The 27,571-nt window shown below is 45.1% G+C and overlaps 1 protein-coding gene across 1 annotated transcript in view; it reads left to right on the top strand.

Moving 5' to 3' along the window:
- Window positions 1-27,571, top strand: part of GRID1 (glutamate ionotropic receptor delta type subunit 1) — a 647,037-nt gene that overhangs the window by 449,851 nt on the left and 169,615 nt on the right. Inside the window, exons 7-8 of the mRNA XM_059899403.1 lie at window positions 5,218-5,379; window positions 6,896-7,015. Coding sequence (XP_059755386.1) covers window positions 5,218-5,379; window positions 6,896-7,015 — 282 coding nt within the window. The remainder of the gene's footprint in view (window positions 1-5,217; window positions 5,380-6,895; window positions 7,016-27,571) is intronic.

Genomic DNA, 27,571 nt, shown 5'->3' on the forward strand with positions numbered 1-27,571 from the left:
AGCCGGTGACAGTGTGCAGGGCATGGCACCTCCCACAGGTACTGGTCTGCAGCTGCCCCTAGTCACATCCTGCCTGCCTTCTCCTCTCCCCTGCACACCTGGGTGGTCTTGCTGCAGGATTGGCTGTGCCCCAGGCTCCCGTGGCTGAGCCAGCCCTGCAGTGCAAATGTCAGGCCTTTGAAGTGGGCCAAGCCACTTCCCTTTCAGGAACCTGGGTCAGGGTATTGTAGAGGCCCTCACTCTGGGCCTTCCTGTATTGGCAGCTTTTATAGAACACCCCGGGAGCAGAGAAGTGGCCTTTTTCTCAAAGGGCAACTCTGCAACCCTTCAGAACATGCAGACCTGAAAGGCCTGGATCAGGCCCGGGAGGCTGTGGCAGTCGTGACCTTGCTGCCGGGCCAGGAGGAAGCCAGGGACGTGCGCCCAGGTGAGCAGATTTCAGGCAATGCTGGAGATGTGAGACTCAGGGCTGATCCTTGCTCAGTCTTTTGACCCAGAATCTACAGAAGCCAGATATGACCCCTGCTTGCCCTTGAAAAGCTTTCGGACCAAGGGGCATTGGAGGAGAGGGTGAGTGGTGGTGGAAGATAGAGACTGCTTTTCACGATAGCCCCCACGCTTCTGTGTGCAAGACCCACGCTGGGCCCCAGCCGCCAGCGATACCCCTGGACAAGCTCTCAGCTCATCCACATTGAAGTCAGGAGCCTGCTGGGGTCCTTCATTTCCCCTTCCATTCCTTTCTGTCCCTGTTACCCCCCAAAACAGAAATGCATGCAAAGAGCTCAGGATGGTACTAGGCACCCAGGGTTATCACCATCTGCATTTCACAGGGCGGGTAAATCAGGGCTGCCCCACTGCACCTCTCCAGGGCCACTGATCGCACTGTATTTTATTGTCATCAAGATAAGGCTAGAGCTTTAAATGACTTGTTCAACATCACCTCGCAGGTAAGTTCCAGAGGAGATTCAATTCACCCATACAGTGAGCATTTATCAAGCATGTGCTATATCCATGTGCTGCTGTCCACTCTGGGGGCTCAGCAGTGAGTGGTGGTGGCCCAGGTTGTGATGAATCCAAAGCTATTGCTCATCCTCCCAGGGCCCCAGCTAAGCTCCCCACATGGTAGGGTAAGAGTTGTACTGTATGACAGCAAAAGGGGACCCCAGCATGCATCTCTAGGTGGCTCACTGAACCAGCTGGGCCCCTTGCAGCTGCGTATCCACTTAGAATGGAGGCCACAGGCTCCCAGGAAGGCCTCTCCCAGCTCTGGCTCTTGTCTGCCTCTGACTTCACTCCATCTGGCATGTCTGACCTGGTCCCAGGTCTTTTGCTGTGCATCTGGGTCTTTCCTCTGCCATGCCCTTGGCCTCGACACTTGGCCTCTCTTTAGCTTCTCAAGCCTGCTCTTACCTGAAATGCTTTTACAGTCTTTTGTCACTTTAGTGCTGCAGTGTTCCTAGGCCAGCCAGAGCCCAGGGCTCCTGCCAGCAGAGGGGTGAGGTGACAGTGTCTGCTCTGCTTGTTTGTCTTTTGCTAGTGAACTCTGTGCTGGACGTCATCTGAGATGTGAAGGAGAGAGGCAAGGACTCTTTCAGGCCAGGGCCCCTTCTCTGACCCTGTGACCTGTAGCTCCAGCTCGGGCTGTTTGCCCCTCAAGACCAGCAGTGAGCGAGGGTCCATGCAGCTGAGAGCCTCTGTCCTTCTACACTTCTCCTCTTGGCTCAGGGACCTGGCTTGACCAAGCCGGGACACTGGGACACTGGTCTTCACCCACCCACCATGAGGAAAGGCTTTTCTTATGTTTGTCAGGACCTGGAGGGAGCCCCAAGCAGAGGCTGCCTTTTTACTCTATGTTCTTGATCTTTTCCCCTAAAAGTCCCTTCTCTGGACAACCAGACTGTGAGGGTAGCATCCCTGCCTGTGTATACCCACCAGTGGACCTGGCAAGTCACCTACGTGAGGGTGCTGAGGTTGGTGAGCAGACCGTGGAGCCACAGGCCGGTACTGGAGTGTTAGCTTCTGCCAAGGCAGGGAGAAGTACTGAGACAGCACCTTACAAGAGAAGGGGCAGGAGTGAGTGGAGAGATGGAAACAACTCCAAGTTGACTCAGGAAGGCTCAAGAAGACATTCTGAGCAACCTATAAATGAGAACCAGATTTTTGTTTGAACAGAGGAGGTCCCCTCTCAAGTCAAAGTTGGAGGCAGAAAATCTCTTTTTCGTGCTATTTTGTATGTTTTCTCTTTTTGTGAACCAAGATCAATGTGTACATTCTTAGCAGAGATCCATCCATCCATCCACCCATCTTCCCCACTCACCCCCACATACCCATCCATCCAGACTCATCCACCCATCCACCATGCATCCATCCATCACACATGCGTTAAGCACCAACCGTGTGTCTTGGTTGGTGCTGAGTTCTAGAGATAGTGAAAATATATAGACCTGGAAAAGAGCATTGCTCAAGCCTGTTCTTCCTTTGGCCTTTCTGAGTCACATCCTGTTTTTTCCTCTTCATGTCAGGCCTTTCTGCATTCATACATTTGTATCGTATGAATCACTTATGTAATTAAGTACTTTAATTTATTGTGACTAGAAGTGCTGGAGGGGAAAAAAAGGAAATTCCACTGGGCGCTAGTCTGGGCCACTGCAGGGGAGGTGTTGCCCCGTGTGTGTGTGTGAATGCACGTATAGGCGGGGATGTGGGTCAAAGGGTCCCAGCTGGTTGAATAGCATTGGCTGTGAGTGGGTGGCCGGGAGATCCACAAACGTCTTGAGAAGAGAAATCTTCACATCGTCAAGGACTCTCAGCTTTGAGTTACCCTTTTGGAAGAAATAAAATAAAAAATAAGACCAAGCCAACTCAAAGTGGCTTATATCCTCTTAGAACACCTCCATTATTGGTTTGTATTTCAGAGGGGAGGTACACATGTCAGAAATAATTTTGCAGTGGTAGAGGCTCCTGAGAGCTGGGGGCTGACAAGAGCAGGGAGTGGGTTTGTCTCTCTCATCGAGGCAATGATCCCCCAGGGTTCAAGGAGTGGGAGACAGTGTTCTGTCCTGTCTGTTCCCTGCAGGACAGGGGGTGAATTCCCGGTGGTGGGAGTGATTTTTCTCTGCTGTCAGGTAAGCATCTGTGTAGTGCAGGACCCTGAAAAAGGTCACTAGGCACTGACATGCCTGCTTCCCTATGGCCTGAGGACCTTGTTTAACTAAATCAGCAGTGGTCGGTCACGTCAGGCTTGCTCCTGCCACCTCTGAGACATCTCCTGTCCATCTTCCACCTACCGAATGGAGAGGCGTCAGACATGCAGGCCTGCAGGCCTTAGTGACATACATCCCTGTGCTCACTGCAAGGACACCAGTTGAGGGTGGATAGGACAGGGCTGTGCAGGAATGGTCAAGCACAGGGACATCTGTGGAGGAAGAGGTCAGCTCTGCTCAGACCTGTCACGGCAGAGATGACCCCCGGAGGTTAGCATGAGTTGGGGAAAGGGCACGATGGAGCAGATGTGTGTGATGCCCTGGACCAGCTCCTTTGGGCCACCTCTGATTTCAGTTGCAGGGGACAGTTCCTAACACCCAAGTTCCTGTCTGGGCCTCTGCTCTGGGGGTATCCCATCTAAGACTTGTGAGGAAGGGAATTGCAGGCTGAGAACAAGATATGGAGGTGTTGAGAGTGTGAGGGGCACACTGGGGAGCAGTGGGAGGTGGCTGGAATTCTTCCCACAGCCCAAGGATCCTATTTGATCTTCCCAGGAGTCCTGTGAGGCCAACATATTCTCCTATTTATATCTGGCGATTTTGTTTTTCTGAAATATTTTTAGCAGACACCTTGCTGCTGAGGTGTGCAGAGAATCATCCCCTTGACCCACTTTGGCTAATGATTGTTTGTGCAACAGTTACCCCTGAGGGGTCACAAACCTGACCGAGGATGGGTGTTACTTCCCCCCCCCACTTCATGCTCCGTGACAACCCCTTGGAGGAGCGGGGTGGGGTGGGGTGGTGGTAACCTCGGAAAGCAGGGCTGCCCTCCTCCCCACCAAGGGCTCTTGTGACCGCTGGAGTCCAGGCTCATGCCCATCCGGGTCTTAATCACGGTCATGAGGGTGGCCCAGACCTGTCTCACCCCTGCATCTCACCACTGTGGTGCCGTTCTTCTCACTGTTTTTACAAACTTTCCCTTACTACCGTGCTCTCGAGAGTTCTGAGAGGGACTATGTCACCTCTAAGATCCAGCTCTACTGTGGACAGCTAAGCAAAGGAGTAATTCTCAGAGGCTCATGGTTGCAAATTCCAAATGCGTCCCCTAGCCAGCAGTGATGTCACTGTAGCGCAGGCTCCGTGGCCTCCAGAATCTCACACAAGCTGCCAGTGTCACTCAGGCCACCATCTACCCTAGGCCTGTCCAGGGACCAGAGTGGTCTTTCTAAGGCACAGATCTGATTTCAGGCACAGATCCTGAAGCCACCTATGTTGTGCCTCTTTAGCATGGCCCACAAGGTCATGATCCCTGCCTCCGTACTGTCCCCTTGATGCAGACATCTTGAACTGTTTTCAGTCCCTCTAACCCAGGGGTCAGCCAGCTGTGGCCCACTGTCTATTTTCTAAATAAACTTTTCTTGGCATAGCCTCTGTGTCTGTACCATTTGGAACAGCTTTCCTGCTAGAACAGCATGGTTGAGCAGTTGCAAAAGAGACTGATAAGGCCCACGAAGTCTAAAATCTTTACTGTCTCGTCCTTTGCCGAAAATGCTGGTGGAACCTGCTCTACCTGGCCCAGCTTCTTTGCACCTCATGCCTCTTCAAATGTGGCGCCCTCCCTACAGTGCTGCCCACCCTTTATCCTAATCCCTCTAGACTGAGCTTTCTGCCCGTCCTTCCCTCCATCCTTTGTTACCTGAGTGTGATGCCCCCTCCAAGTCTTACACAGAGCTGTGTCCAAGCCTCAGTCATGGCTCTGATCGCACTGGTTCTGTTGATGTACAGATCCACCTCCCACTCTAGTTCCTGAAGCAGGGCCAGGTCTGATTCCACTCAGGACTCCAGCACCTGGCTGGGTGCTTGGATGACCAACTGGAAGCCGCAAGATCATGGCCTGGGTATTGGGCCCCACTTCTCAGTGTTAATATCGTGGGTCACTCTAGTCCTCTCCTGGTTTCTCCCTGTCCCTGGAAAGGCACCAGTGGAAAGGGTTTCACCATCTTTGTCTTTGCAGATCTCTAACCTCTACCTGTACGACAGTGTCCTGATGTTGGCCAACGCCTTCCACAGGAAGCTGGAGGACCGGAAGTGGCACAGCATGGCAAGCCTCAACTGCATCCGCAAGTCCACCAAGCCGTGGAATGGAGGGAGGTCCATGCTGGACACGATCAAAAAGGTGTGTGCAAGGGGCACCCTCCAGGCCAAGGCCAAAGACAAGCCCCTTCTCGCACCCCTGCTCTCTTCCCGCTCCAGGAGGCTGAGCTCTTTCTGTGGTCACCCAGCCAGGCCCCTCCCAGGCCTCTCCCCTTGCCACTCTTCCTGTCCCAGCATTTGAGAGCTGGTGAGCTGGGGTTCATGGATGCGTGTTATTATTATCTTCGTTTTATATAAGGAGATTAGTATCGGAGAGGTTATGTAACTTGCCCAAGATCACAAGTAAGTAAAAAATGGAGGCAACCAGCTTGCTCATGCCTGCCAGATACCCCACTCTGCAGGCTGCCACTGTCCCCAGGAGAGTTTGTCTCAGTTGGCAGTGCACGTGCTACTCAGCAGGACCTCACCTTGTGTGTGTGTGTGTGCATCCCTGTGCATACATCGGCATACCTATGACTTGGTGGATTTCTTGTCACACCTCAGCATGGAGGACATCATGTGTCCTATATGCTTAGGTGTGACAGTAAATCCATCAAAAGACTGGATCTGAAGTGAACTGGGTAATCCGCAGAAGACGTGTTAGAGTGAATTGGCTTTGAGAGGCTTCAAAAAGACATTTAGGGAAATCTATAGTGCCAGGAGTCTTAATCACAGTAAATTCTGCATGGTTTCTATAGCAGTGAATGGAGTCTGATGTTGGTTTGAATCTGCTGCAGCCCAAGCCCGAGCGGGGGCCTCTTTGGGGCCAGCTCATTCTCTGGGACTCTCCCTGCTTACAGTCTGTGGGAGATCAAGGCTGGATGTGACCCCCCACCCCAGGCTTGAAGAAAGAAAAGGGCTCAGCACAGGCTCACTCAGCCCCTCTGCCGCCTGCTACTCCAGAGCCCACAGAGCGACCAGAGAGAGGCGCAGGACTGGCACGCCCCTACATCCGGTGTGTGCCAGACACCACGCTTTGTACACATTTTCTCCTTCGGCCCTTGCAGGCTCTGTGATGTGGGTCTTAATTAACGCCAGGCCGAAGCTGGGAGACGGGAGATGACTTGCCCAAGGTGGCAAAGCCAGGACTTGAGCTGGGTTTTAGCCTCCAATGCTCACGCTCGCTGCCCTGCCACTTTCCGCCACCTGTGTGAGATGGCTCTCGCTGACCTTGGCGTTCCCTCTTGGCTCAGGCTAAGGTGAGCCCCTAGAGCAGGTTGCAGTGAAAGACTGTAAGCTCCAGGAGGGTGGGGACAAAAGCTGCCCCTCTCTAATCTCAGGACTGGCACGGTGTGTGGCATAAAGCAGATGCTCTAATCATGTCAATGGCATGAATGACGGGGACAAGCCTAGGAGCTTCCCTTGTGAGCAAGGGCCTAGGAAGTGTTGATCCTGCTCCGAGGCCCCAGGACTGCCAGCACCTCTGGCCTTATTACAGTGCGTCCATTGTTTCCCAGACCTTGGCGACCACTTCCTTTTTCTTCCTTGCCTTTGGGATTCCATCCCCTGCCCGTCCACGTTTGCCCTACCCTCTCATGGTTTTTCCTTCTCTCTCGCAGGGCCACATCACTGGTCTCACAGGGGTGATGGAGTTTCGGGAAGACAGATCGAACCCCTACGTGCAGTTTGAAATCCTGGGCACGACCTACAGCGAGACCTTTGGCAAAGACATGCGGAAGGTAAGCCTCGGGGCGCGCACCTCCTGCTTTTCCTACTGCCACGCGTTGGGCCTGTGTTCCAAGGAGATGTTAACCGGCACGTAAGTCCCCTCTCCAGTCTTTCTCTGCAGATGCTGCTGTTGATGCTGGTGTTTGTGGGGCATGGTGGGGAGGGGGCTCCAAGGGGTTTCGGACAGAAAGTGCCACTAATTCAGCTCTGAGTGCAGCAGGGGCGTCTGGTGCCAGTGGGTCCTGCTGCTTGGGCCTGGAGGACCAGCCTTGTGGTCCTGGACTAGGCCGGAAGGGGCGATGTGAGTCGCTGAAATCAGCCCAACTCTGGGGACAGGTGTGACTGTTACTGAGGCAGGAGGCAGAGGTTATGGCCAGAGAGTGTCCCCGATCAAGAGTGAGGCAAAGCCATGGCCAGAAAATGAGCTGCGCGGAGCGTGAGAAGTAGGCAGTGCAGGCGCCCACTGGAGACACAAGTGAGAGACAGGTGAGCCGCAGAGTTCAGGGTGGGCTTTGACTTGCCTTTATTTGGTGCTGATGCAAGTGGCAGGCCTGGGGACTCTTTTCAGTGATACTTTGTCTCTTTCTCCCCCACCCCATGGCGGGGATTTTCAGAATTGAGGTCTGGCAAGGTGGCCTTTACCCAGAGTTGAAACTCGCCAAATTGAAGGGGAGGCCTGTGAAGTCAAGAGTCAAATAAGGTGTTAGGACCAAGAGGTCAGTGTGGCAAGCAAGGGGATGGAACAGTTATCCAGCAAGGGACCTCAGATGCGGTGCTTATGAGCCGGTGTGGAGCCAATAGCGGGGGTGCAGGTAAGGGCAGTTGCTGGCTCGCCAGGGATGCTCTCCCACAGGTGGCCTGCACGGGAAGACTACGTGCTTGTTGGAGCCAGGGATGGGAGCACCCATGATGTAAAGGGGTCACAGGGCTCCGTCTAATCAGGAAAGCACTAAAGCATGAGTTGGTTGGCATAGACTCAGGTAGAGGCTCCTGCAGTCACACACACACACACACACACACACACACACATTTCTATACATTTGAGGGGGAGACATCTCTACTAATGATAGTGCCCTGGAGATGAAGGGCATGGTGAGTTCTCAGCAGGTGGGATAAACCTCTAATAGAGAGCCCTCTAGCCTGGCCTCTAGCATTGGCTGGGGGCGGCAGAGGGGCAGGAAGGGGTTACATGATGTTGGGGTACTGAGAATCTGGATGAAGGCATTCTCTGGCTGTGCTCCTTGAGGACCAGATGGAAGGATGCATGTGTGAAGTCGTGGAGGGTGTGAGAGCTGGAAAGCAGGGGGGAAGCACTCATCAGTTAGAACATGGGGAGGAGGCCTGGCTTGCTAGGGAGAGGCTGGGTTGGCTGGAGGGTCCATTTGTGATGTGGGGATGGTGGACTTTCAGCCTGTTCTGTGACAGAAAGTATAGTCATGAGTTGGTCAAATAATAAGAAGTTCAATAATTTGTTGTGAGGCAATGGTGACACCCAAGCTTTGATGACATTTGGGAGCTCGGAGGATTGTGGCATCAGAAAGGGGGTTAGTGACTATGGTGTGAAACCTTGGGAAGCCAGGGTGTGGCCTGCAATGTCAAGGGTGTCAGAGATGACCTGTGATGTCTGTTAGGGATGCCCAAAGCTGTGAGGTTTGGTGGGTGGGAGCCTGGGGATGGGTGGTCAGCGTTGGTCTGGGTCATTCATGGCCACAATAGAAACTGGCTTGTGTTGGGACTCCCACCTGGCAAGGGGAAACCAGGACCAGGGAGCCCTTTCAGTCACTCTGGTATGAAAGGAGCTGCCTGCCTCAGTGACCATTCATATTTGCCACAGGACTTGCCTTCATCCCCAAGTCTTCCTCTGAGGTCCTAGAAAATCAGGCCCTGCCTGCTGGCTCCTTTGCTACCCCCCCTCCACTTTCTTTTAGCTCAGCTCTAACCCCAAGGTTCCCCCATTGGGTGGGAATGTTGGCTGTAGGGCTCCCTGCCTCGTCTTAGGCAGCTGACTGGGGTCATGCTGGCTACTCCAGGTGCCTGAGAGACGGGAGGTACTGTGTCCTCCACTTCCCATTTCAGGTGTCTGGGCCTTCCGTGTTGCCATGGCAACGCTCCTCCAGTACCCTGAAGCCAATGGGAGCTGGAATCTCTCGGTATAAGGAGCTGCTGAGCAGGAGGTCTGAATGTGATTGAGTTGGAAGGGAAGCTGATTTTCAAGTGGGCTTTATTTTTAAATGTAATCTTTTGTCATTTTAAAATTTGCCCTTAATAACTGCATATCCCAGTTGTTATCTGTCTGCCTGGCAGCTTATCTCTGTTAAGGAGAAGTTATCTGGAAAGCAGGGAATGGGATTTACCACAGCAAATGTTTGCTATTCAGGCCCAGGGTGCCTTAAAGCAAGGCCTGGGTGGGTTCAGGATGAAGCAAGGAGAGCGCATTGGGACAGAGTGGCAGGGGTCTAGGAGAGCATTTAAAGGCAGAGCTGAGCTGTGGTTCCTGGTGGAAGATGGGGCTGGGAGGGGTAGGGCTGGGAAATTGGGGCAACCTAAAAATAAAGTTGAGGGTGGGCAGCAGATGTGATGGTAGGGTTAGGGTTCAGAGACACACAAAAGGCAGTGCAAAGATCAGTCATCCTTAGGAGGCAAGGGCAGCTCTGAGGAGGCCCCCTCAACTGCATCTCTGTGGATAGAGGAGCCAACTGGACTGATGGCAGAATGCTCTCATGGTGGAGCAGTGTCAGGGGTTCCCTCAGAAGATGATATGTATCAATATATGAATATATTGTCTATCTATCTATCTATCGATCTATATTGAAAGATAACAACAGTAAACAAACAGACACAAAAACAAAAACCAAGTAGTTTCTTTAAGATTTAAATCCAGAGGAATTGTTTAAATTAAGGAGCAAATGGATGTTTTCTTTAAGTGAATACCCTGGAGGGAACTCTCGGGGAGGGTGAGTCACCCAGACATTTTAGATTAAGTGGCATCAAGAGGCTGTAGATTACTCAGCCCCTCCAGAGGATGGAAGGAGTGGGTGATCGCCTTTCACTGCAGGGTGCTGGACAAATACTAATTAAATTATCTCATCCAGGAAGCGCGTTCTTGTTGAGGGAGTGTGGGATGGCAAAATCAAAGGTCTATGTCACCTGCTTGCTGTGTAACTCCAGGCAAAATATTAATCATCTTTGTGTTCCGCTTGGCGCTTTGTGTTCCGCTTGGCGCTGTCTGGCATGGGTGATTACCAAGCAACCCCGCCAGGGGCAGGCTTTGCTGGAAAGTCTTGTCCAGCCAGTCCCACAGGACTTGGCTTAATATTTGTCCTGGGGACCCATGCTTGTTCCTATTGGAGCCCTACACTTTTCTCTTTGGCTTTCTCTTTGTTCGGACGGAAGTCTCCAGAGGAGGGTCCCATGGCTTTGTCCTTGCACATGTCCTCAGCTCATGACATGAGCTGGGATGGGATTGGTGGAGACCACCTGTAGGAGAGTTTCCAAAGGTGGGGGCAGGGGAAGTTGTTTAAAGCACAGGACAAGAGGGAGCCAAGGAGGGACCACTGAGCACCTACTGTGGGCAAAGATGCATCGCAGTACGTTGTCTCCCTGACTTGGGGGCCTCTGTGATGCTCCTGGCTCTGCGCTCCTGAGCTTTTGCAGCCACTTCCTTTTTTTGAATTTTCACGTTCTCAGATGGAAGGTGCAAACAATAGGAACCTCCTGGTCAGCCAGAGTAATGACCCTGATGCAGCACTTGGCAGTGAGAGCTCTCCCGTGTGGCCTGGGCCATCAGCTTCGGGCGGCTGGAGCTGTACACCTTCTCTGAGTATTCTACCCCAGATCCCACAAGAGCAGAGAGGCACAGGGAGGCTTAGAGCACAGCTTTCTGCCTGCAGGTGCCCTGGATAGGAAGCTCCTCTCCACACCCGTGTGCCAAAGCCTGAGGCCAGAGACAGGAGCAGGGCTCTGCATGGTGGACAGTGCCCATCCCCGCTTCCATGCCTGGGGGCAGATTCCACTCCTTATAAAGACCAAGGGCTGAGAGGGAGCTGGGGGCTTCACCTCTGATGAGATTTTGTTTTTAGGACTGTTTTGATATGATGAATGGAAGAAGGAAAACATGGTTATCCTCTTCTCCACAAGCATGACTTGCCTAGAGTGTAACGTGAGCCACAGCCCAGCAGAAACGTTCTTCCATGACATGATTGCTGAGGATGTCTGCCCTTCTCTGTCCTAAAGATTCCATTGTGGGGGAATCATTCCTTTCCACTAACGAGGTTCCCTGATACAGTGAAACTCTGGGAAAATTGCCAGATGTCTGAAGGCCCTTTGAACCTCATTTCCCATGGGCACCATCCACCTAATTCACTAGCTCAGTGGAGGTTAGCCTGTCTCCTTGGGCAGGAGGGTGGAGAAGTGGGCGGGAAGCATCTGGAAAGACTGTGAAGCTGCTTTATGCGTTGACATTCCAGGACAAAGGACACCCTGGTGTGATGAGAGAGAGAAAGGGACTGTTTTATGCTCCTTTCCATAGAGTAGAATTGAGTTAGGACCAAGAGACTGAGAAAGGATTTAGCCCAGTGGTTTTCCAGCTTTTCTCTAGTCCTAGAAAATCTGTTGCAGCAGTACCTTACTGCAACCCAAATATATTAAACCGTCGTGGAAGCAGACATGCAGTGGTTATGATGGTGGGGAATTGGGACAGGGGGTCTCGAGCTTCACCTGAACGGTCTCCCTGGTCCCCAGCCTCTCCATGGTGTTCTGTGCAGCTCCAGTTGGGAAACTGAGGCCCAGAGCCTGGAGAGACCCAGTTAGGTGGTACCGACAAGCAGGTGGCTGCGCTGGGGCTGGAAGCCAGGTTTCCTGGGGTGGGGGTGGGGGGATGTGTGGCAAAGGGCCTGGAACATCGTTTCTGAATTTAGGATGATGCAGTTCTGTGACTCCCTCACTCCCCTCAGCCTGTTTTCCACTGCCGCCCACCCCACTCCCCCGGCCAGCATTAGGGCCCCATAGTTCCTTCCCATCGCTCTAGAGCCTGCTGACATGAAGTTCCACCAGTGCCCTTGGCTCAGCCTCCCTGTTCCAGCAGTTACCCAGGGAGATGGGAGGCCTTCCTTCTCCTTTACTTGTTTAAGACGTTTCTTCTGTCTTCTCTGTCAATTTTGATTCTTCGTAAAAGCTGGCTTTGGACAGGAATCAAATGCCTCTCTTGATGTCATGTCCCTGGCAGGGCCTTGTGGCTGCTGTGAAAATAATTCACAGAGTAATAATTGCTCATCATGGAGTGATTGTCATGCTATAGGACCCCAGCCCTCCCCGGGCTTGGAAGTACATCATTAACATTCTAACCCAGGTCTGCTGCACTGTGTTACAAATTGTCCCACAGTCTCAGGGTCCAGGAGCTCTAAGCAGTGAGGCCAGGAGGAAAGGGTATCAGCCAGCGGACAAGAGAGCTCTGGTAATGAAGCAGGAGCTGCCTCTTAGAGCCCAGGTGGGATCCTTTACCTGGTGGCTCCCGCCGCAGTGCCAGGAGCCTCGCAGTGGGTTCAGTAATGGGGAAGGGGCGGTGGGCAGTGGGCGGTGGTGGGGCTGGGAGGAGCCAGCCTGAGAATTGTGCGGTGTCTCTATTAAGCTGCTCTGATAGAGACTCTGGCCATGCACAGGGAGTCACAGAAGAGAAATAAACTTCAGTCTCTTCGTGGATTAGCATTCCTGCAGCGTATTTCCCAAGTAAAATGTCAGCCCTTCCAAACCCTTGTGCGGAACCACTTTGGATAGAGCTGAGACCCAAAACAAACACTGCTGCTTCATCTGAGTAAAGGGATGAGGAAAAGATATGATTAAATATTTCATTTTAAGTGACATCTCTTCGTTTTGAAGATAGCGTCGATACATGCTCATTTAGGGTAAAATGTTTAGAAAAGACAGATAAATGAAAAGAAGAATATAAAAGTCAGCTATAATCTCTGAACCAAGAAATAAATACTGTTAGCATTTCTGGTGCATTTTCCTTATAGTTATTTTTTTCTTTTTTCCATCACCCTGCACATAGAGATAGAGATAGTAATATGTGTACTTATCAAATTGCTATTTATTGTACATAAATTTTACATCCTGACTTCTCCACTTAATTCTGTCTAGGGAGTATTTTCTCACTTCTTTAACTATTCTTTACAACTATTTTTAATGGAAACACATTACTCAACTAACAGGGAGCCATCGTTAATTTTATCTTTCCATATGATGTATCTTTAGGCATTTTCACCGTGTTATTATAAAATAGTATTGTGACAGATATGCAAAATATGTATACTTTTATTACATCTATATTTCTTTAACTTTTTTTAGTAAGTGGCATTACCAAGCCACAGATAATAATTTTAGGTTCTTGATGTACTTGATACATACATATTTTCAAATTCATTATAGAAAGATTTAATAATTTACACATCCATCAGTAATATATGGAAGTCTCTGTTATATCCTATACTCAAAAATTGAGTGATATATTAAACATTTTTGCTAATTTGGTAACAGTATGAAAAAATGCTACTAAATTTGCATTTTTTAGGAGATCGTACATTTAAAAATGTGATCATTGGTCATATATATTTCACATTTTGTAAATTATACCTCAGGTCCTTTGCTTTTTTATATCAGGAATGAAATTTTTCTTGTCAACTCATATAACCTGTCTTTCGGAAGGGAATTGATAGTTATTTGTGTCAAATATGTTGTTCCCATATATCCTTTGCTTGCTTGCTTATTTATTTATTTATTTATGGCTGCGTTGGGTCTTTGTTGCTGCACACGGGCTTTCTTTAGTTGCAGCGAGCCAGGGTGCGCAACTCTTTGTTGCGGTGTGCGGGCTTCTCATTGCAGTGGCTTCTCTTGTAGCAGAGCACGGGCTCTAGGTGTGCGGGCCTCAGTAGTTGTGGCTCGTGGGCTCTACAGCGTAGGCTCAGTAGTTGTGGTGCACAGGCTTTGTTGCTCTGCGGCATGTGGGATCTTCCCGGACCAGGGATTGAACCCGCGTCCCCTGCATTGGCAGGCGGATTCTTAACCACTGCACCACCAGGGAAGTCCCTTATCCTTTGCTTTTGAATTAAGAAAATATTTTCACATAGGGACATTTAAAAATGTATGTGTTTATATTTTTTTGGAAAGCCATTCCCAGTTTGCAAAGTAGATACTCTTCATCCATACTTTCTTCTAGTATTTTTATGGTTTGATTATATTTCAATGAAATCTGCCATCTACTTGGGATTAGATTTGGGGTAAATTGTGAGGTTATGGCCTATCTTTTACATTTTTCAGTACTGGCTCCTTCTGTCATTTATCCAGTAATCCTTCCTTTCCCCCATGGACTTGAATGTCATATTTATCATATGTTCTACTAAATTTTATGTATTTCCTCAGTGATTTTTAAAAAATTCTTAGACTCTTTTCTTTCTTTTCTTCCTCTTCTTAAATGTAATTCATCTTTGTATATTATTAGAATGTACTTGTCTGCAAGTAACAATGCTCACTTTGAGTGGCTTAAGGAATAAGGAAGACTTATTATCTCACATGAAAAGAGGCCTGGAGCTAGGGTGGCTCCAGGGTTGGCCACTTCAGACGATCAGTGCCCAGATCAAGGGCTCTGGTCTTTTTCATCTTTCTTCTTGGCTTTCCACAGGGTGGAGTCTGAGCTCTCCTCATAGTTTTAGGATGGCTGTGGCAGTTCCAACTGCCATACCCAGAAGGACAGCAGCACAGGGAAGAAGAGGGTATTCTTTTCTGTGTTTCCTTTTTATAGGTGGGGAGAACTTTCCCAGGAGTTGGCCCTGGCTTTCTGTTTTCATATAACGGTTGTTTTGCTTTTTTGTTATTGCAGTTGAAGTTTTCCACCTAGATGCATATGTGACCGTGACCAATAGTTTCTCTCTCAGATGCTTGTGTTCAACTTGTATTAGGGTTTACTCCCTTCATGATGTGGATGAGGAATTGCTCATTCTTTTGCCCTTGTATGGACAGAGCTCTTGAAAGTTGGAAAAAAATTCAACTGTAAAATTATCTGGGCTAGATGTTGGTCTTGGAGCTTTTACTTCGATATCTTGAAAAATTTCTTTTCTGGTTGCTACATTTCCTCGAGTCATTTTTAGTAACCTGCTGTACAGAAAATCTTAGAAAACACTGGCATTTTCAAATGTTTCATTAAAGCTTGATATAGTATTTGCAAATAATTTAAAAATATCTACCTGTTGAAATATCTTTCTCTTCATTGATACTATTTTGTTTTTGTGTTGTCTTCCTTTATTTCTTGATTAGACTTGACTGAAGTTTTCTAAATTGATTTCTTCAAAGAACTAGTTCTGATTTATTTAATCAATTTTGTTGCATTTTATGTTACTCTAATTAATTTGTTTTTCCTTCTTGTCTCCCTGCTGCTAGTATTCATTTCATCGTTAATTTTTAAACTTATGATACGAAGTGTTAGATAATTTATTTTTATTCTTTCCAGTTTTGGAATGTTCTTATTTATTCTGAATATAGTTGTGGCTGAATCCTAGTGGTTTTTCTAATGAAAACTGAAGTGTAACACTCATATAGAAAAGTGCCTAAATCATGAGTAAATCACAGTGAATTTTCTGAACACACCCATGCAATCAACACCTACAACAAGAAACAGAACATCACCAGTGTCCCCAGAGGGCTCCCTCATGCCCCCTTCTGGTCATTACACTCATGAGCGGAAACACTACTGACGTCTAACGCACTTATTCTGACCTCTTTTGTAACGGCCTTCTTTTGCTTAATATCACGTTTGTGAGATTTACTATTACTATCATCGTATATAGTTTTAGTTCATTCATTTTATTGTGTTTTAAAATATAGGTTTTATTATTCAGGTATGGTGAGGCCAACAGGTCAGGAGATCCCTGCTATTGAAAAGATAGTTTGTTACAATTCCTAAGAGAAGGGGGCACACCACACCATACAGGGCCACATGGGGACGCACCAGGCTTAGTCAGGAGGCAGAAGCAGCAGGGTAAAATGTGAACAAGAGCCTTTATTGTGGTTTGTGTAGGAAGGAATGGGCAGAAAAGATAGACTTGGCTATTTTTGGCCCTTTGCATTTTCTTATAAATTTAGGATTTCGACTGAAATTGCATGGACCTCTAGATCAACTTAGGGAGAATTAACATCTTACTAATATTCAGTAATCTAACTCATGAACATAGTATCCCCTGAATTTATTTAGGTCTTTAATTTCTCTCAAGAGAGCTTTGTAGCTTTCACTGTAGAGATTATGAATAACCTTTGTTTGATTTTTGCCCCCAGATATTGACATTTATGATAATATATATAGTATATATTAAATTTATTTTTCTACTTGTTCATTGTGTGTATATAGAAACATAGTTGGTTTGTATATGAAACTTGTTTCTAGTGAACTCTAGTTATTGATTTATTCTAATAGTTTGCCTGAAGATTCTTTAAGATTTTTCTATACACACAATCATATCATCTATGAAAAATGAGAGGTTTTTTTCTTCTTAAATTTTTATGCCCTTTATTCCTTTCTCTTTACTTATTACACTACTTAGGATCATTAATTTAAGTTGAACAGATGTAATGATAGTGGGTATCCTTATCTTGTTCTTAATCTCAGAGGATAACTTTTTATAATGCACCATTTTTTAAAAAGATATTTATTTTATTTATTTATTTGGCTGCGTCGGGTCTTAGTTGCTGCACACGTGTTCTTTGTTGTGGCTTCTCTCTAGTTGTGGTCTGTGGGCTCCAGAGCACTTGGGCTTAGTAGCCCCGCTGCATGTGGTATCCTTAGTTCCCCAACCAGGGATTGAACCTGCGTCTCCTGCATTGGAAGGTGGATTCTTTTTCTTTAATTAATTAATTAATTAATTATTATTTTTGGCTGTGTTGGGTCTTCGTTGCTGCACGTGGGCTTTCTTTAGTTGTGGCTAGCAGGGGCTACTCTTCATTGTGGTGTGTGGGCTTCTCATTGCGGTGGCTTCTCTTGTTGCGTAGCATGGGTTCTAGGCGCAGGGGCTTCAGTAGTTGTGGCATGTGGGCTCAACACTTGTGGCTCGCGGGCTCTAGAGCGCAGGCACAGTAGTTGTGGTGCACAGGCTTAGCTGTTTCGCAGTATGTGGGATCTTCCTGGAACAGGGCACGAACCCATGTCCCCTGCATTGGCAGGTGGATTCTTAACCACTGTGCCACCAGGGAAGTCCCGGGAAGGCAGATTCTTAACCACTGGACTACCGGGGAAGTCCCAATGTGCTTGGTAAGTGTTCTTTTTTCAGACTGAGAAAATTCCCTTGAATTTCTAGTTTGGTAACAGCTTTGTCAAAAGGGGTATTAGTCAAAGGCATTTTTACATTTAGTCAAAGACTCTTTTACATCTATTGAGATAATTATATAACTTATATTTTCACTTTTTACTCTCAATGCAGTAAATTGCATTGATTTATTTTTTTCCTTTTTGATGCTAGCTTATTAATTCTCTTTTTTACATTAATACTATACCTTGCTGTTTTGAATATTATTATTTTACAATATGCTCCAGTATTTGGAAAGGTTGGTACCTCCTAATTTCTCTTCCTTTTCGTAATATTCTTTTTTAAGTTAAACTTTTATTTTGAGATTAATGTAGATTCACATTCAGTTGTAATAAATAATACAGAGAGATCCCGAGATCCAATATACCCTTTGTTTCTTCCAATGGTCCAGTGCATGGTCCAGACATTGATCCAGTGCATGAATCTGCCTCACTTTCAGATTTCCTCAGTTTCATTTGTGTGTGTGTGTGTGTGTGTGTGGTGTGGTGTGTGTGTGTGTGTGTGTTTGTGGTTGGTTGCTCTGGGTATTACAATATACATATGCAACTTATCAGTCTATCAGTCAACATTTTACCACTTTGAGTGACATATGGAAATCTTACTTCCATTTGGGTCTCTTTCTTCACTTTTAAATTTCATTGTCTTGAGTATCAGTGTTATAATTTCTGTTTCAATCATCAAATATGAAATATTAAAAACTCATGAGGAGGTCAATCTATTGTATATTCTCATATTTCTACTCTTTCTGTGGTTCTTTATTATTTCTGATGCTCCAAGAATCCTTTTACCATTTCTTTTCTGTTTAATAAACTTCCTTTAGCCAATATTTAAGGATCAGTCTGTTAGCCACAAATTCTTTTCATTTTCCTTCATCTGGTAATGCCTTTATTTCTTTTTCATTCCTGAAAGATAGTTTTGCCAGATACAGAATTTGTGGTTGAGAATTCTTTTCTTTCAGCACTGGAAACGTGTTGTGCCATTTCTACTGCCCTCCATGGTTTCAGATTAGGAATCTGCTGTCATTTAGTTTGGTTTTCTTCTGGCTAGTTTCTCTCTGTGTGCTTTCAAAAATTTTTTTTTCCTGTGTTTGTTTTTCAGAAGTTGTATTATGATGTATTGTGTTATGGATTTCCTTGAATTTACCCTGTTTGGGGTTCCTAGATTCTTGCATCTCAAAGTTTAAGTCTTTCACTGAATTTGATAAATTGCCGGCCATTATTTATCTGAATACTCTTTCATCCCCACACTCTTTCTCCTCTCTTTCTGGTATTCCAATGAAATTAATGTTAGATATTTTATTATTATTCCACAGGGCCCTGAGGCCCTATTCATTTTTTTTTCAGTCTCATGTTGTGTAAATTTTATTGTTCTATTTGCCAGTTTACTGATTCTATACTCTGTCCTTTAAACTCTAAAATAATCCCATCCAGTGAGTTTTTTATTTTTGTTAATTTGCAATTCCATAATTTCCATTTAGTTCTATTTTATACTTTCTCTATGCTGAGATTTTCTCTTTTTTCATTTGTTTCAAGAGAATTTGTAATTGCTTGTTGAAGCATTTTTATAATGAAATTTAAAATCCTCATCAGATAATTCTAACATCTGATTGTCTTGGTCTTTGCATCAGTTGATTGTCTTTTTTTTTTTTAATCTGAGTTGTGATTTTCCTGGTTCTTGATATAATGAGTATTTTTTTTTAATAAATTTATTTATTTTGGCCTTTCTCACCTTCTGAGATGGCCCACACTCTGTCTGTGGAGTGTGTTTCTCTATAAATAAACCCACTTGTTACCTATCACTTTGTCTCTCACTGAATTCTTTCTGCAATGAGACATCAAGAAGCTGAGCTTAAGTCCTGAAACCAGGTGCTGACCCTTTATTCCCAACTTACAGCTAGACCAACTCCCGCTCATTGTCAACACCACTGGGGACGTCTTCTGTGCTGTTTCTTTGTGAGAACTTTTTGGGCACTAACACCTGGTTGGGAGACTACCTTGGAACGGATAACGTCTAAAATCATACTGAAACCCCCACCAGGTGGGAGAAGTTAATTGTATGCTGCCCACAAGCACGTAGCCCCCAGGCCGGTTGGAACCAGAAGGCTGATGATGCTAACTCCTGCTTACCTCCCCACCAACCAGTCAGAAAAACGTCCACCAGCTGATCATGCCCTTCTCTTTGAACCATTACTATAAAACTCCTCACTACCCCCTCCAGGTTGGGACACACAGTTTTGAGGGCATGGGCCTGCTGTGGCCCCCTTTGCCTGGCAAAGCAATAAAGCTATTCTTTTCTACTTCACCCAAAAAAAAAAATTTTTTTTTTAAATTTTATTTATTTGTTTTTGGCTGTGTTGGTTCTTCGTTGCTGTGCTCAGGCTTTCTCTAGCTGCGGAGAGCGGGGGCTACTCTTTGTTGCAGTGAGTGGCCTTATCGTTGTGGTGGCTTCTGTTGTTGTGGAGCACGGGCTCTAGGATGCATGGGCTTCAGTAGTTGCAGCACGCCGGCTCAGTAGTTGTGGCTTGCAGGCTCTCGAGTGCAGGCTCAGTAGTTGTGGCACACGGGCTTAGTTGCTCCGCAGCATGTGGGATCTTCCCTACCAGGGCTTGAACCCGCGTCCCTTGCATTGGCAAGCAGATTCTTAACCACTGCGCCTCCAGGGAAGCCTGAGTAATTTTTATTATATACTGAACCTCATGGTAATTATCTTAGGAGACTGTGTTCTATTTAAGTCTTTTGTTTTAGTAGGGATTTATCTTGTTTAGTTTAAGCATACATGTCTGGCCTATTTTTGTCTGCTGTGCTTACAATGACTACTTAATTTTAAGAGCTGGTGCTATTTTGTGCTGCTGATTTGGTCTGCTTGGTTTACCTGGTGCCATTGGGCTCCTATAGCTCCCTCTTCATGCTTCCTGAAGAAGGTGAAGGGGTTTCTCCAGGATGGACCCCACCTGGTACCTCTGGTTGAAGGAAGAGAATCTCTGGCCTGTGAAGATGAGGAGCACTTCCCAGGCTGGGCACCTGAGGCCAGACCACCCTGCCTGTGGGGAATGGAGAGCACTTACCTGGCTGAGTCCAGGCTGTGGCAGGATGCACCTTGCTAAGGCCACCTGGTGGCTCTCGGTGATGGAGGGTATTCTCAGGCCTATGGGGAAAAAGAGGCTTCATGTACTGAGCACTAGCCGTGGTGGAATCTCCCTTGTTGGTCCTGCCAAGCTGCCTCAGTGTCTCTTGGTAGGGGAACAGAGTCTTGTGCCCACAGCAACAAAAGGGATGCCTGGGCTATAAGCACGTGGTGAGACCCCCTTCATAGTGCTGCCCAGCTGCCTGGTGTCTTTTTTTGGATCAGGCTGGTGCTCAGGCTGGTGCAAAAGGAGAGTAGTTTCTAGACCGGGCCATTTGTTGCCAGACAGGCTCTTGATGGATCTCCCTTTCCAGTGTTCTTGGGCCGGGCTGGCTGGGCAGAGAATGAGCCTACATGGGCCACCTTCTGTTGCTAGATTGTAGTTCCCAATTCAAGGCTTTGCTTTCTTCTGTTGGTTGGGGACCATAGGGCACTCTATCACTCTGCTGTTCCTCCAGTCCTGGGTTCTTTGACCAGTTTGCCCCCTTTCTATCTTTCAAAGTTCTCCTTTGGTTGCCTCTTGCATTATTTCCAGGGTGTATAGTTGTACTTAACAGGGAGGAGGAGGGAGAAATGAGTCTGCACCATCTTGTTAAGAAACTTTCACTTTGATTGATTTTTTGAAAGTTACGGAATTTTTCATTGCTCAGATAAGCCCTGCTAGGTCATAATTCCTTATCCTTTTTGTATATCACCACATTTAATCTGCTAATATTTTGTTGATAATTTCTTTAAGTTCATGGAGAGTTTGTAATTATCCTGTGTGATAATGTCCTTGTTAGGTTTTAGTATTAAGATTATCAAGGGCTGAGGTTCTTAAAATGAGGTAGAAAGTGTTTGCCTTGTTTCTGTCTCTGGAAGAACTTGTGACATGGGTGTAACTTCATTCTTAAATGTTTGGGAGATTCCACTAGTGAAGCAAACTCATGTTGACCACACATACACATGCAATGAGTGTATTTAGATTTTATATTATTTCTTGAGTCAGTTTTGTTAAGTTGTGATTTTTAAGGAATCTCTCCACTTACATTGTGTGAGATATGTTGAAGGGTCTGGCTTGTATTATCTTCTTCTGATGATTGTAATCTTTCCCTCACTCTTAAAATAGAATTCTTACTTTTAGGACACAGCTTCCTGGGGTCTCAATTGAAAGTGATTGATATTCATCAAGATGTTTACAGTTTGCTGAGCCTAAAGTTTAACATAGCTCCAGCATCCTGAGACTCTGAAATACCTGCTTATTTCTCCATCCTCCTAGCAGGTCAATCACATCCTCATAGATTCTTTGCGGGCTGGATACATATCCTAGGAGATTCAAGAAGATGCATGCAATTCTTGCAGAGATATTTTGTACTTTTTCACTGCAGCTATTCCTCTCTCAACATGCTTCACAAATTTGTCTCACCTTGCTACCACAAACTGTTCCCCCCACCTACTGAGATTGCTAATCCGTGCTTTTGTTGGATATATATGCAAAATGGATTGAAAAATGTCTTTAGGTAAGAAGATCTAGTGTGACTATTGGGTGCTTCTCATGTTTTTTTCATTATCTCAAATGTAGTCATGTACTACATGGTTGATATATAAAGGCCTGAAAACAGTTATTCTATACATTTTAATAGGTCTTATAGTTATTTATCATGGTAGGTTCCCTTATTTTTATGATTCTATCACATATTATTTACATGCCACACTCTTCCTGTTCGAAGCATTGTTTAGTTTAAATGGTTTTGAACTTTAAATAAGGATACCATGTTGTAAATATTCTCCTGGGACTAAATTTTAAATTCAACATTATGTTAATAACGTTTGTTCTGTGTAACAAAGTTGGTTAATTTTCATGGGTGTATAATATTTTCTGAGTATATGATTTATCTATTTCCCTGGACTTGGACATGATTTATTTACAGGTTTTTATTATTATTATTATTATAAACATTACTGTCATTAACACTATTTGACTTATACATGTGCTCATGTACAAGAGTTTCTCTTGACTATGTACAGAGATGGAATTGCTGGGTTGTGAATAATCAACTTAAAAATCAACATATAGTATCATTTTGTTTTCCAGAGTGGTTATATTAACTCATGCCCCCAGTGATGTGTGTGATATTCCACTGATCCATGTCTTCTTTACCCCTTACTATATTTTGGACTTCTTATCTTTGCCAGTCAAGAAAATGATCTTGATTTGCATACCTTGATCACTATGAAGATTGAGTTTTCTTCACATGTTAATTTAGCGTACATTTTTCCTGATAATGTTTGCTTCTTTTGCTCATTTTTTTGCTCTCTTTATCATTGATTATTGAATAATTTCTCTCTTTCTCATTGGTTAATAAGAGTTCTTCATGTGTTCCTGGAGGTTATAACTGCTTGAAGTCTTGGAAAATTTATCTATAGAGTTACCTCATTTATTTTCTCCTCTGCCATGCCTCACCCACAGACTGCTTTTTGTCTCTTTCTTCCTTCATAATCCTCCTCTGCTTTTCTATGGTACCCAGTGTGGTCCAGAGATGTTTCTCCTACTATCCAATACCTTGCATTCTTGTGTTCCAAACAAGGGAACTTAGTATTGCTTTTTGATATTCTATCTACTTTTGAGAGGAAAGTGACAGGTTGGCATTTAATTATCAGAAATCCAAAAATCGGAGTTAACACATATAAACTATGTGCTTAAATTATTTCAGTGTTCAGCATCATTGCCTTTGTAGCATGATTTGACTATCTTGGTTTCCGAACTCTGTTATTTCTTTCAGGTGGCTGGATTTTATATTCATGCTATTTTTCCAATCTGCTGGATTATATATTTATGCAGTTATTCCAAGTATGTCACTTTTTATTAATTTCTGGACCTTTATATCCAGCAATGCCATTCTTAACCTGGAATCCACTTTTCTTGTGTTATTACATAAGCTGGAGACATTTACTCCTTTTTCTCTGTTTTTAGTGTAAGAAAGGAAAAATCCAAAATGATCTGATTTTAGTCAACATCACATTTTTTCTGTAAGAATTTGTTGTAATATGTACTCTTTGTTCAATTAAAATATCTATTTTACCAGAAAATGTTTAGATTTATTTGAAATAATTTTGTTTCAAGTACTGTAGTTTCCTTTGATTTACAATTGATTCTTCTAAAATTCAAAAAATATACCTTCATTTGTATCTTCATTTGGTTCTGTTAAAGTTTTTGTGTATTTGCAGATTTGTATTTTCTAAGAATCTTCTGTAATTCTGGCCTTGCTCCCCATCCTTGGTCTTCTCCATATGTTTCACCCCTTGCCATTGATATTTCTGTCATTGCCCTCACATAGCCAGGGAAAGGAGGCGTCATCTCACCAATTCAGTCTTCTCTTTGTCCATTCCAGTGTAGACTTGAATATTGGGATTAGAAAAGTTTGGTTCTATTGGCAACCCTTCTTTCCTTAACTCACCAAATGCCTCTTAAGCTCAGCTTATTATTTTTCTGTCTCTTCCTGTGACTTCCATCTTAGTCTGTTTTCTTTTAGTTCTTTGTAAGTTTCATTAAAAAAAAAAAAAAAAAAAAAGAAATGTCCTCTGAATTATTTTGCAGTTTGTGTTGTTTACCACATTGTACGTTGTTTTATCCATGGTCACTTTCTCTGGCACTCTAAATATATTACCCGGTGAGCAACTTCAATCCCTGCTGTAGGACTAAGCTTCTTTCTAAATCTGTCTCAGCCCAGTGTGCTTTGCTCGAGGGGACTACATTTCCCAGAATTCAGTGTGTCCTTGCCTGTCCCCATACTTCTCCACTTCTTGCTCTAGTTCTCTGGAAACTGTTTTTCCTGAATGGATTTAGAACGTTTTCTGAAAATGTGTTTCAAGGAACAGTAGTTCTTCCAAATGTGTATTAGACATTAAGTGAAAAATAAAATTATTCAAATGCATTTAAGAAATAGTGAGACAAAACCATAAAGGATTCTTTACTGAATGGCCTCTCTGAGGCTTTGATGACTCTGTAGCTCCTTGTGATGGGGCTAGATGAGGCTCTTTGTGATACATTTTATAAGACTAATGTTCTGCAGATCACCTTTCAAGAACCTTTGCTGTCATATGTTTGGGAAGATGGGAAATTTGTCTAGCTGCCTAAGAGCAGGAACCACATGTGCATGGAATTACTGTGCACTCTTCAGGTTAGCTTAGACCCTGGGTGCCAATCTCAAGAGCAAGCAAGGAAGGGAAGGGTGATGTTAGAATATCTGCCTATGCCATTTTAGAAGGGCCAGGCTGTCCTGTCTTTTGCCAGAAAACATAGGTAGTTATATTTCTCAATCCATATCCATCAACCTTATATTCAATGGAAATTCCCCCAATATTTATAATAGGATGATTGCCAAATTGTCTTCATCTTTTTTTCTTTGATTTTAAAAAAATCATTTCTCTGTATTCATAAATATTTTAGTTAGAATTCGGGGGGAAATGTGCGATCTGCCATTTTAAACCAGAGACTTAGGTAAGTAGTGCAAGAGGTTGGTAAATAATCCACATTGAATTTGCTATCTCTTTAGGGGCAGGGAAAGCAATCATTTGGAAGCAAACCAGCTTTACACTTCTCCATGAGCCTTTGACCTCAAGGTCATGGCTATGTTGTCTCATGATGACAGCAGGCAAATGCAGGGTCTTACCTATGGCTCAGCTGCCTTTCCTAGCACATGGCTCTATTGGCACCCAGTGGTGAGTACTGGCTGTACCCCAGGCACTTGTTTAGAAGTAAGACTTTGAACTTGCCACTGCTTAATCCCCATCAAATGTAGCTTGAGAGAAACAATACTTTTAGTAGATTACCTGAAAGCTATTCAATCCGTCAATCCTTTGTACACTCTAAGGTTTATAATCCGATAATGCTGGCATCAGAGAAGCTTCCTCTATTGAGAATTGCTTTCCTCCATGGAGACCCATTTCATCCAATATTTTTGGTGTGATGTCATTGGCTGTCATGGAGAGACATGGTTAGAAATACACTTATGAAACTCATTATTGACTTTATTATGAGCTTGATCTTGAAAACATTTGCTGCCTGAAACATTTTCTCTATAAGCACTGATGCACAGAGATTCAGTCTCAGCGATAGAAAAAGCATGCTTGTTCTTGTCCTATGATATTATAAATCATGTAAATGATTAGGTTACTGATCATATTAAGTAGCTAAAATGATGGGTGACAGAGTTGATATTTAAATCATGGGAGAGATTGGTTCAAGATGGTGGAGTAGAAGGATGTGCTCTCACTCCCTCCTGTGAGAGCACCGGAATCACAACTAACTGCTGAACAATCATTGACAAGAAGACACTGGAACTCACTGAAAAAGATACCCCACATCCAAAGACAAAGGAGAAGCCGCAGTGAGACGGTAGGAGGGATGGAATCACAGTAAAATCAAACCTCATAACCGCTGGGTGGGTGGCTCACAAACTGGAGAACAGTTATACTACAGAAGTCCACCCACTGGAGTGAAGGTTCTGAGCCCCACGTCAGGCTTCTCAACCTGGGGGTCTGGCAACGAGAGGAGGAATTCCCAGAGAATCAGACTTTGAAGCCTAGTGGAATTTGATTTCAGGAATTTGACAGGACTGGGGGAAGCAGAGACTCCAGTCTTGGAGGGCACACACGAAGTAGTTTGTGCATCAGGAACCAGGGGAAGGAGCAGTGGCCCATAGGAGACTGAACCAGACCTATCTGCTAGTGTTGGAGGGTCTCCTGCACAGTTGGGGGGTGGCTGTGGCTCACCGTGGGGACAAGGACACTGGCAGCAGAGGTTCTAGAAAGTACTTCTTGGCGTGAGCCCTCCTGGAGTCCACCATTAGCCACACCAAAGAGCCAGGTAGGCTCCAGCACTGGGTTGCCTCCAGCCAAACAACCAATAGGGAGGGAACCCAGTCCCACCCATTAGCAGACAAGCAGATGAAAGTTTTGCTGAGCTCTGCCCACCAGAGCAACATCCAGCTCTACCCACCCCCAGTTCCTCCCATCAGGAAGCTTGTGCAAGCCTCTTAGATAGCCTCATCCACCAGAGGGCAGACAGCAGAAGCAAGAAGAACTACAGTCCTGCAGCCTGTGGAACGAAAACCATATTCACAGAAAGATAGACAAAATGAACAGGCAGAGGACTATGTACCAGAAGAAGGAACAAGATGAAACCCCCAAAAAACAACTAAATGAAGTGGAGATAGGCAATCTTCCAGAAAAAGAATTCAGAATAATGACAGTGAAGATGATCCAGGACCTCGGAAAAAGAATGGAGGCAAAGATCGAGAAGATGCAAGAAATGTTTAACAAAGACCTAGAAGAATTAAAGAACAAACACCAAGAAGAATTAAAGAACAAACAGAGATGAACAATACAATAACTGAAATGAAAAATACACTAGAAGGAATCAATAGCAGAATAACTGAGGCAGAAGAACAGATAAGTGACCTGGAAGACAGAATGGTGGAATTCACTGCCATGGAACAGAATAAAGAAAAAAGAATGAAAAGAAATGAAGACAGCCTAAGAGACCTCTGGGACAACATTAAATGCACCAATGTTCACATTATAGGAGTCCCAGAAGGAGAAGAGAGAGAGAAAGGACGAGAGAAAATATTTAAAGAGATTATAGTCGAAAACTTCCCTAACATGGGAAAGAAAATAGCACCCAAGTCCAGGAAGCTCAGGCAGTCTAGGCAGGATAAACCCAAGGAGAAGCACACCGAGACACATAGTAATCAAATTGACAAAAATTAAAGGCAAAGAAAAACTATTAAAAGCAGCAAGGGAAAAACAATGAATAACATACAAGGGAACTCCCGTAAGGTTAACAGCTGATTTCTCAGCAGAAACTGTACAGGCCAGAAGGGAGTGGCATGATATATTTAAAGTGATGAAAGGGAAGAACCTACAACCAAGATTACTCTACCCAGCAAGGATCTCATTCAGATACAACGGAGAAATCAAAAGCTTTACAGACAAGCAAAAGCTAAGAGAATTCAGCACCACCAAACCAGCTCTACAGCAAATGCTAAAGGAACTTCTCTAAGTGGGAAACACAAGAGAAGAAAAGGACCTGCAAAAACAAACCCAAAACAATTAAGAAAA

This window comes from Balaenoptera ricei, chromosome 16 (genome assembly GCF_028023285.1).
Source record: "Balaenoptera ricei isolate mBalRic1 chromosome 16, mBalRic1.hap2, whole genome shotgun sequence".
Classification (NCBI taxonomy): domain Eukaryota; kingdom Metazoa; phylum Chordata; class Mammalia; order Artiodactyla; family Balaenopteridae; genus Balaenoptera; species Balaenoptera ricei.